The sequence below is a fragment of the Uranotaenia lowii genome, chromosome 2 (assembly GCF_029784155.1).
Source record: "Uranotaenia lowii strain MFRU-FL chromosome 2, ASM2978415v1, whole genome shotgun sequence".
Lineage (NCBI taxonomy): Eukaryota > Metazoa > Arthropoda > Insecta > Diptera > Culicidae > Uranotaenia > Uranotaenia lowii.
In genome coordinates, this window is record NC_073692.1 from 225,912,191 (window position 1) to 225,920,927 (window position 8,737).

Sequence of the window (8,737 nt, forward strand, 5' to 3'; positions counted from 1 at the left end):
AAAGGACATTCGGATGTTTTAGCAGGCAATCCACAGCCTCAACTTTATATGGTCGAAATATATTAATGAATTTAGTTCTGGAATATACATAACAAGCACTGTGTTCTACTTACCCAACCTAGAGTTTTAACTTTTTAATGTCCTCCATCCGGAAATCGATCCTAAAAATAAAATATCTGTTGAAGGATTCATAATAAAGCTATCAACAGCTTCCATACCTCAGTGCTAAAATTGTTCGCACCTCTGTGGGCGTCAATCTCCAAGTGGCCGAGGAGGAATCCCAATATTCCGGTAGCTCTGAGACGCTCTCCAAATTCAAAATCGTCGCCATTTGTATCAGTTTGGCTAGTTTGTCTCTGACTGACCAGGAAGTTGCTCCAGTGAGGAATGAGGACAGCGCCCGCACTTCTTGATCTAGCACCAAGCCACCCAACCGATTGAAGGTGGATTTCTTTATAGCACGCTCCAGACGCGTTGTGATTTCGCTGGTCACGATGCTGACCAAAGCGTCATAGTTTCGTGGTGTTAAGGAAGTTCTGAAGTTAGTGAGTAAACCGTCTATTTGAACGATTAGAAATTGTATGAATGTTTCACCAGCTTCGTAGTTAGCGAGCTCTTCTTCAGTCATATTGTGGTTGTGGGTAATGAACTGATCGACCCAAGGATGTAGTCGAGGTTTGATTGCTGAGGCACGCAGTTGTTGCATACCGTAGTCCACAAGGGCTTTCAGAGAATCGCCAACAGATTTTAACCCAGATAGACAGCTGTCGAGCTTCTCTTTTTCTCTAGATGTCATAGAGGGAAAGTTCATCTTGATCTCATCGGCCATCATCGACCAGAGGGTTTCAATGAATTCCGTAGACATGTCGGCATTATTCAGGGCGGTTATAAATTTAGTCCGAGACTGATCTACGTCACTGGTTTGGAGACGACCTTGCTGTAACGAGCTTTGGAATGCCGATTGGGCTAAATCCATGTATCCAGAAGGATAACCAGCTTTCAGGGTAGATTTAAGTGCATTCAAAAAGTCCTGCTCCAAACAGCTAGCGGCATTATTGATGACAGCACAAACACCGTCCAACGATTGGGTTCCATTCGAGCGTCGTATGCATTTGCGAATAATGAAAAATACATCGTCCAGCATGCTCGAGCATTGTTGACCTTGTTCCAGATTATCCAAGGCAATAGCTTTCAGCACGCTTTCCTCCATGAAGTAGCGTTCGAACAACAGGTATGTCCCGAGAAGTTCTTGCATTTGCGTGTTCAAACGAGATTTTTGAATCAATTCGTTAAGCTCGTCCAGTTTTGCTTGTCTCTGTGTTGGGTCCAAGGAGCTTTTTTCCAAGTCGTTCTAAAACAAAAAATCTTGTAAAAAGGGAACTACAAAATTTACTGAAATACCTACCGCACATCTCCTTTTAATGAACTTTACGTACAGCTCTGCCCTCGAATGTATGATGGTAATTTCTCCAATCAGGGCATCAATGTCCTTGGCGTTCAGCTTATCAACCGAGCCCCCGCCAGAAGCCTTTCGGTAATGACCCATAGTGGTGTTGCCCGCATTTTTTATGTAGTCATTGATTTGTGAAACCCGTCGACCGATCTGGCGATTCCGGTTGAATTCCTGTACCAATTTAACCACCTCATCGTCACATTCTCGCTGCAAAATTTTAACGACCTGAACCAAACGCCCAGCGCCGTAACAATTTTCTATAATGGCTTGATTAACTTCCACAACCCGAGCAATATTCTCCAGCTGCACAGTCAAGGTATCAGAATAGGCAACCGTCGTTCTCTTCTCGGCCTTAGCAATATCCATCGAGGAGCGTAGCTCTTTTTGTGCCTTGGCTTGCAGTTTGGAACAAATGTAGATCATAAACTTTTCCAAACCCTGATCGTGCATTCCCAAAAGAGGGAATATTTTGAAGAATCGCTCTACCGATGCCATATCATCTTTTCTGACAGCTTCGTCAAACTTCTGATTGACGACTTGCCTAATTTGGGTGGCCGCCTGTTCGAGCGTTGAAACCGCCTTGCTAACGGAAGTTATTGAACCGGACACATCATCCGCAGTTTTCTGCAGCAAATTTTTGTCCATTGCTAGGAACCGATTGACGTGGGCTGCTCCTTTTTCAAAATCTTCCTCCTTGATGGCCGTTATAACCCCCTGGCTGCATAGTTGCAGATCGATAAGGTCATGGACACGTTGCTGGCATTCCGACACCCGGCTTCGAGCTTCATCTAGACGGCGCACCTTGGCGCTAACATTTTCAGCCAGTTGAGCTGTGTGACCAATCATATCGGACAGTTTCCGGCTTTTATCCGATACCAGGGACAGGCTGCTCAAGGCATGTCCGATGTTTCTCATTTTGCCCTCTAGCTGGCATTGTTGGGACAAAATATCTTCCAGCCGGGTATCAATTTCTTTCTAGAAAACAAGAATGTTCATTCAATATTCATGTTGCAATGGAAATGTCGGAAATGTTGTCTTGTTATTTACCTCCTTGGTCGATATCCTGCGGCAGGCTTCGTCGATGCCTTCCTGAGTGCTGATATCGCAATCAGCGGTTAACGGGTTCATCTTAAACATTTTGCACCACAATTTTCTAAAGGAACCCCAATAAATTACATAAAAATTCCATTAATTAATGAGTACAGTTTGTTTACGAAATGGACGAAATGTTGCGGACTGGGTGAATATGAAGTGTTGGCAAAAATGAACACAGAAACTGATCGAATGAACGCATTCCCCCACTTTTTCAAAACTCAAATCAAAACAAACTCATGTCAAAGACAGCTGTTTGATGACGTCATCGTTATAGGGCAAACGCGATTTGAAAAGTGAACACTGAAAAAATAACATTTTTTAGTTTTTGAACTTCCCTTGCTCTCAACAATTTATAACTAAAATGTGTCGATTGATTTCGATTTCGAAATCCATAAACTGAAAATTGGGTCTCATTTTTTTGCAACACTCAAAATTTCGGTCACACATGTTTTCATTTTTATTATTTTTATCAAGCAGTTTCAAAAACAAACGAGATAAAGTTAACTCTTTTCACCAGGACATTTTTTCCAGTGTGCTGTTTGATAATCACATTGAACTCATTTATTAAAAAAACTTCGAAGTTAAATCGTATTTTGTGGCGTAAATCTAAAATAATCACACACAGTATTACACAGATTAAACAGCGGTTTACCTTAAAACATGTGAAAATCTGCAAAAAACAAGAGACAAAAATGTTAAAGTTACTTAGAAGCAACCATTCTGTAAGCCGGCTATTTTCGGAACTAACACTTCGGAGCCGGCCGGTTACCCGGGTCCCTCGACCGTTTCCGATTCCTGTGAGGGCCCGTTTCCATTGTAACCCGATATTATCCTATCGGGAAGATGATACCTGCGAGACGGCTAGTGATCTTCGTGAAATGCAGAAGGCAACTGCCATCTGGAGTAAGGAGGAATTGCTCGGTCGCATTAGCGCCCTGCTGAATAACCCCAAACGGGAGGAATTGGAGCGGATTTACAAGGCCAACAAAAAGGCTCTCAAAGTAATTTTACCAAGGCTTCTGACCGAAAATGTCCAGCTGCTGTTGCAGGAAGGCGTTAATGAGCGGTCAATTTTGAACCATCCTAGAATTCTGTCCATTGATTCCGGTGAGATAAAATAATGTCTTGTTTTGAATGGAATGATCTATAAAATATGATTTTTCATTTAAATATTCCTAAGATAATTGAAAGAAAAATTAAAATATTCCTTGAATTTCAGATGAGATCGTGGCAAAGATAAACACGCTGAAAAAGTTTAAAGGTCTTCAGGATCTGAACCATATGATACCATTCCTCAAACTGGATCAAGCGGTTTTGGAGGACATGGTAAATATTTCGCAACAGGAGAATATCGAACATGGCAACCGTATCTATTATCTGGAGGCCCAAACGGGAGTCGACGTGGAAGTAATAGCACACTACTTTGCCAATAGCATTCGAGTGTACAGTCGGGTGGGGCTAGAAAAGTTCCTAGACAATCTGGAGTACTGTTTGCAGAACTTGGAACCGCTGGATGTGGTTAGGCATTTGTCTATTCTGGCCTACGCTAGATCCTCGATAGAAGAACGTTTGAGGATGCTGAAAAGTTCGCCATTGGAGAAAGTGAAACCATGGATGATTCGAGTGCCCAATTTGGCTCTTGAGCGTTCGTTTGAAGAAATTATCGACAAAGGTCGAACTCCTTCATTCAAAGATCCGCTGACTGGTGTTTGGTTTGAGAACCATGTGTCAAGAAGAATTATGGCACTCATAGACTGTACCGAGGAAGAAGCCAAAAGCGTTTACAAGGATAGCAAAGGTTCTGTTTCAGTGATTGACAACATTGAAGAGTTGCAGGAGTGGAAAATTTCTCAAAAAACAATACTGAACAATAGAAGCTTACTAGGTATGATGAATCACGAGCTGAAGAAAAAAATTGGTGCTCTAAATGGCCTCGTAGGCGTGCGAGATTTAAACGATTTGATTCCGTTATGTGCGCTGAAGCCTTTTCAGGTTATTAAGTTGGTCAGAGCCATGAACAACGACGAGCTATCTGGTAATACAAACCGCATTTATCATTTCGCCGATCGAACGGGAATTGCACCGTCAGAGGTGGCCAATCAGTTTGCCAGGCGAACCTTCATGTTTCGTATTCCAAAAGAAAGTTTTCTGGAAAATTTAGAACAGTTTATAGCGCACATGGATCCGGAAGATGTCCTCGCTGATTTGTGGGCCTTCAAATATTCGCCAGCCGTTGTGCATGAGCGTCTTGCCCGGGCCAAAGAAGTTCGAGGCAGAAAGCTTATGCCATGGATGGTTCGCTGTCCAGATGTAGTACTGGAAAAGTCGCTGCAGCTGACTAAAGAAAATGGAGCTCTTCTCGGAGAGAATGAAACCATCGTGGAATATTTCCAACGTCGACTTGGTTTCGATCGAGAAATTACGAATTCAATTTTTCTTAAGCTACCTTCAGTTAAAAATATCCGTATTACCAAAGTCAAGAAAGTTATCGACTATCTGCTCGAGGAACTCGACTATTTGCCCCAGGATATAGCGCTGAATCCACGGATTTTGATGCACAGCTTAACAACAACTCGGAAGCGAATGGCCCAACTTCAGGAGCTTGGCTGCCGACCGAGTTCCTTGGTAGTTGTCTGCAAGAGCCAAGTCCAGTACGAGAAGTTCATTAAGGATTGGATTGAGGCAAAAGATCGGAAGAAAAAGATACAAGTGATGAGATGATAATTGTATGATCCTTTTACAGTAAGTACTTAAAATTTGTTCATTTATAAACTTTTTTTTGATGACAGCCTTGAAATGGTTGCATGCGGGGTTTATTTAGTTAGGGAATTGACTTTAAAAAAACAACCAAACCTTCATCAACTTATCTAATATATTAACCAGCTATTTTGTGCTTTACAAAAGCACTACTAGAATTAAAATATACGAACAAAACAGCTGCCGCTAGTCGGGATTGTGAGTCCAGCTGTTGCACATCGTGAGCCCATTCGACCCTGTTCCAGTGCCCTATTTGGTACTCTTCCTCCAGTCGAGCCAGCAGGGTGGCCTTTTCGACACTCACAAATCGGTCAACGCAAGCACAGGTCAGAATCAACGATTTGATCGTATCAACCGCAAAAACAAACCCATGGAGGGCTGCCTCGTTGTAGGACGACAAGTATCGGCTCAGGTTCATGGCCGTTCCAGGTGCAAATGCTGGCACTTCCAGCCCGTCCGTAGCCTCCAGATTGACATCGTACCGTTCATTGAACCATTTAATAACTGGATCCCACTCGGCTTGTTGCAATTCCTTTAAGCCTTTTTCATCCTTTTAATAGAAATAGCTTTATAAAAATTATTTAAAATTGCAAAGTAAAAAAACTACTAACATTTGACTGATACAGCACAGCATCGGTGTTGATATAGTTGACCAAATAATTTACCAAGTCCGGTTTCTTGAGGTTATTCGGATTATCAATAACCGTACTGCTGAGAGCTGTCTATAAAAACAAAAAATCTGTGAAATTCAGGGTACACCTTAAAACTTGATCCCGACTTACCAGATGCATCTTGGATCGGTCTATCACTTCCTTCTGGGCGTCCCATTCGGTGGCGATGGCAATGGCCAAAGGCTCACTTTCTACGAAGAAGGGAGAACCCTTCGGTGTTTTTAACTTGCGTTGGTCCAACGTGATCTCGTACTTCCCATTGCTGGTAATGATTCCGGTTTGACGGTAGAAACGCTTTACCGGGGCAGCTATGGGTATAAGGATTGAAGTTAGAACACTGAAACGTTACATAATTTTGACTTTTTCAAAACAAAACTTACGATAACTGCGAACAGTGACGAAGTAAGTAAGACTTGACAATTTCGTCAATAAATTTGTGGTTTTCTTAAACATTTTGCACGATTTTTTAACGAGATTGGCTAACAAAACGTTCGATATCAACCGGTAAAAATGCTTTTCCGACTCACAAATTCAACATAAACAAACCAACTTATGACGTCATTGCGTCACTGAATCGAACACGTGGTACACTGAATAAAAATCATTGTTTAGAAATTGAAAAATTCAGGCAATTAAAATATACGGCACCGTTCCTGGTTTTCTGTGGAAATAAAAAAAAAAAACCCTGTAGCGAAAAATGGGGTTGCTTGATCCCTTCAACTTCGCTATCCCCTAGGGCCGTGGTTAACAGACCTCCACTGTTGATGATCCGGAGCCAGCATCCTTACTTGGTCCCAGTCAAGATTCCCGTCGACAGTTCGGATTTCGGCGGCGAGGCTTCGCCGCCACGAGTTTCTGGGTCTGCCTCTCCTTCGATGGATTCCATTCAAGCGCCTCCCTGAAAATCTCGTTCTCATCTCTTCGCAGCATGAACCCAATCCATTTCCACTAACGTTCCCGAATCTCGATTTCTAGCGCCCTTTGATGACACCGGCGATGTAGTTCCTTATTTGAGATCCAGTTGCCAGGCCACCAAGCGCGGATGATATTCCGCATGCAGCGGTTTACAAATATGTACTTGCAGTTTTCGCGTCGTTACCGCATATGTGCACCATGTTTCGCACCCGTAAAGCAATACGGATTTGACGTTTGAGTTAAAGATTCGAATTTTCGTTCGTAGAGATATCTGACGTGAGCGCCAGATGTTCCGGAGACTCGCAAATGTAAATCGGGCTTTTCTGATCCGGGTTTCGATGTCTTTCCTGGTACCACCATCAGGCGTTATCTAGCTTCCAAGATACTGTAAGCACTCCATTTTCTCAACTTGTATCCCAGCTACCTTGAAACTTGAGGGATTTCTTGAGTTGATCTCCATCGACTTGATCTTTCCGATATTGACTTTGAGACCTGCTGCCTTGGAGCTTTCGGTGAGGTCGTCGAGTTTACTCTGCATATCCGGTTGTGTTTGGGCGAGCAAAACAATATCGCCAGCCAGGTCAAGATCCTTCAGTTGCTCCATTGTTGAAAGATTCCACGGCAATCCTCGGTTCGGTGCACAGTCGATCGATCCAGTCAGAATCTCATCCATTACGATTAGAAATAGTAGCGTTGATAAGATACATCCTTGTCTCACTCCAGCAGTTACCGGGATTTGATCGGACAAGACACCTTAGTGCAAGGCGTTGCACGAGAATGCATCGTACTGTGCTTCGATGAGATGGACTAGTTTCTCGGGTACTCCTCGTCGCCTTAGAGCCGCCCAGATGTTTTCGTGGTTCAGTCGGTCAAATGCTTTTTCGAAATCAACGAAGACCAGACTGCCACTCATAGCAAGTCCGTCCCATTTGCATTTTCATCATTTCTGAGTTTATCCGTGGAATCACCTTAAAATTATCGGTAGTTTAAGGAGAAAAAAAATTTTTGAGTACTTTGTTCTGATGAACATTGAAAAAAAACCTCAAGTAAATTTGTCCCATCGTGAAATTGATCGCAAGTCGGTCCCATCGAAAAAATCATCACAAGTCGGTCCCAAAGTCAATAATTATAGTGATAGACGACCATGTAGTGTGCTTTGAAATATAACGTTGCTACTGTAACAATTGTGCAGCCTGCAGTTCATATTGGATATGATACAGATCAACCCGGTTGTTACAGCAATTTCTCGCATGTTATTAAAAAAAGTGAAATATTTTTGCTATTTTTCCGAACATTCTACATAAAATTTTAATTGTATAAAATAATAACGCAAAAAGGTCTTAACCTCAAGTTCTCTTCATACTTTATATTAAGCTTTCTAAGCTTATTTCGGATGTATCCGGCCGGGAAAATTCGATAATTTTCACCCAAAAATAAGGCAATCTCCTGGGCAATGAATTTCTAAATGTTAAACTCAAAAACCGGGCCATAACCGGTCGAATCTGGTCAAAATCCAGGTATTTTCCTATAAATGGCAAGAGAAAAGGTAAAAAATAACACACATAAAAACTAATTTTTTTTCCTCGATATCCGGGCAACCGGACCAGACCGGGTATTCCCCATTTATTCTTTAAAGATCCGGTAGCCTGGTTAAAAATGGGCAATCTGAAATGCTTATCGTAGGTTGTTCAAGAAATAGGTTCCGATAGACCGGGACAAGCTCTCTTCTAGCCTTGTTTTTTCATCAGCGTTAGTAGTTGGCTATGGAATGGGACTGACTTGCTATCATTTTTGCTAGATACCTACCCTGAAAATAATCGCATATGCGTCCCAGAGCATAATTTTC

The 8,737-nt window shown here is 42.3% G+C and overlaps 3 protein-coding genes across 3 annotated transcripts; 1 reads left to right on the forward strand and 2 right to left on the reverse strand.

Moving 5' to 3' along the window:
• Positions 1 to 38: 38 nt before the first annotated feature.
• LOC129746642 (conserved oligomeric Golgi complex subunit 4) lies at positions 39 to 2,681 on the reverse strand. Its single transcript, XM_055740434.1, has 4 exons — positions 2,501 to 2,681; positions 1,406 to 2,428; positions 219 to 1,351; positions 39 to 161 (listed from the first exon to the last, which is right to left on the reverse strand). Exons 1-4 carry the CDS (start codon positions 2,588 to 2,590, stop codon positions 119 to 121), a joined length of 2,289 nt encoding a protein of 762 aa, XP_055596409.1. The 5' UTR covers positions 2,591 to 2,681; the 3' UTR covers positions 39 to 118.
• Positions 2,682 to 3,097: 416 nt separating this feature from the next.
• LOC129746643 (uncharacterized) lies at positions 3,098 to 5,300 on the forward strand. Its single transcript, XM_055740435.1, has 2 exons — positions 3,098 to 3,655; positions 3,768 to 5,300. The coding sequence occupies exons 1-2, from the start codon at positions 3,241 to 3,243 to the stop codon at positions 5,267 to 5,269; spliced, it is 1,917 nt and encodes a 638-aa protein (XP_055596410.1). The 5' UTR covers positions 3,098 to 3,240; the 3' UTR covers positions 5,270 to 5,300.
• A 102-nt stretch (positions 5,301 to 5,402) lies between these two features.
• On the reverse strand, positions 5,403 to 6,550 carry LOC129746644 (ATP synthase mitochondrial F1 complex assembly factor 2). The gene is made up of 4 exons (XM_055740436.1): positions 6,357 to 6,550; positions 6,088 to 6,284; positions 5,917 to 6,027; positions 5,403 to 5,855 (listed from the first exon to the last, which is right to left on the reverse strand). The coding sequence occupies exons 1-4, from the start codon at positions 6,427 to 6,429 to the stop codon at positions 5,424 to 5,426; spliced, it is 813 nt and encodes a 270-aa protein (XP_055596411.1). The 5' UTR covers positions 6,430 to 6,550; the 3' UTR covers positions 5,403 to 5,423.
• Between the last annotated feature and the right edge of the window lie 2,187 nt (positions 6,551 to 8,737).

Coding starts and splice junctions, on each gene's coding strand:
- LOC129746642 (XM_055740434.1), bottom strand. CDS start 2,590: ATGTTTAAGATGAACCCGTTAACCGCTGATTGCGATATCAGCACTCAG. Junction 2,429..2,500: donor GCAGGATATCGACCAAGGAG/GTAAATAACAAG, acceptor CTTGTTTTCTAG/AAAGAAATTGATACCCGGCT. Junction 162..218: donor CGAACAATTTTAGCACTGAG/GTATGGAAGCTG, acceptor TTTTATTTTTAG/GATCGATTTCCGGATGGAGG.
- LOC129746643 (XM_055740435.1), top strand. CDS start 3,241: ATGTTAAAGTTACTTAGAAGCAACCATTCTGTAAGCCGGCTATTTTCG. Junction 3,656..3,767: donor AATTCTGTCCATTGATTCCG/GTGAGATAAAAT, acceptor CTTGAATTTCAG/ATGAGATCGTGGCAAAGATA.
- LOC129746644 (XM_055740436.1), bottom strand. CDS start 6,429: ATGTTTAAGAAAACCACAAATTTATTGACGAAATTGTCAAGTCTTACT. Junction 6,285..6,356: donor CGTCACTGTTCGCAGTTATC/GTAAGTTTTGTT, acceptor TTATACCCATAG/CTGCCCCGGTAAAGCGTTTC. Junction 6,028..6,087: donor ACCGATCCAAGATGCATCTG/GTAAGTCGGGAT, acceptor TTGTTTTTATAG/ACAGCTCTCAGCAGTACGGT.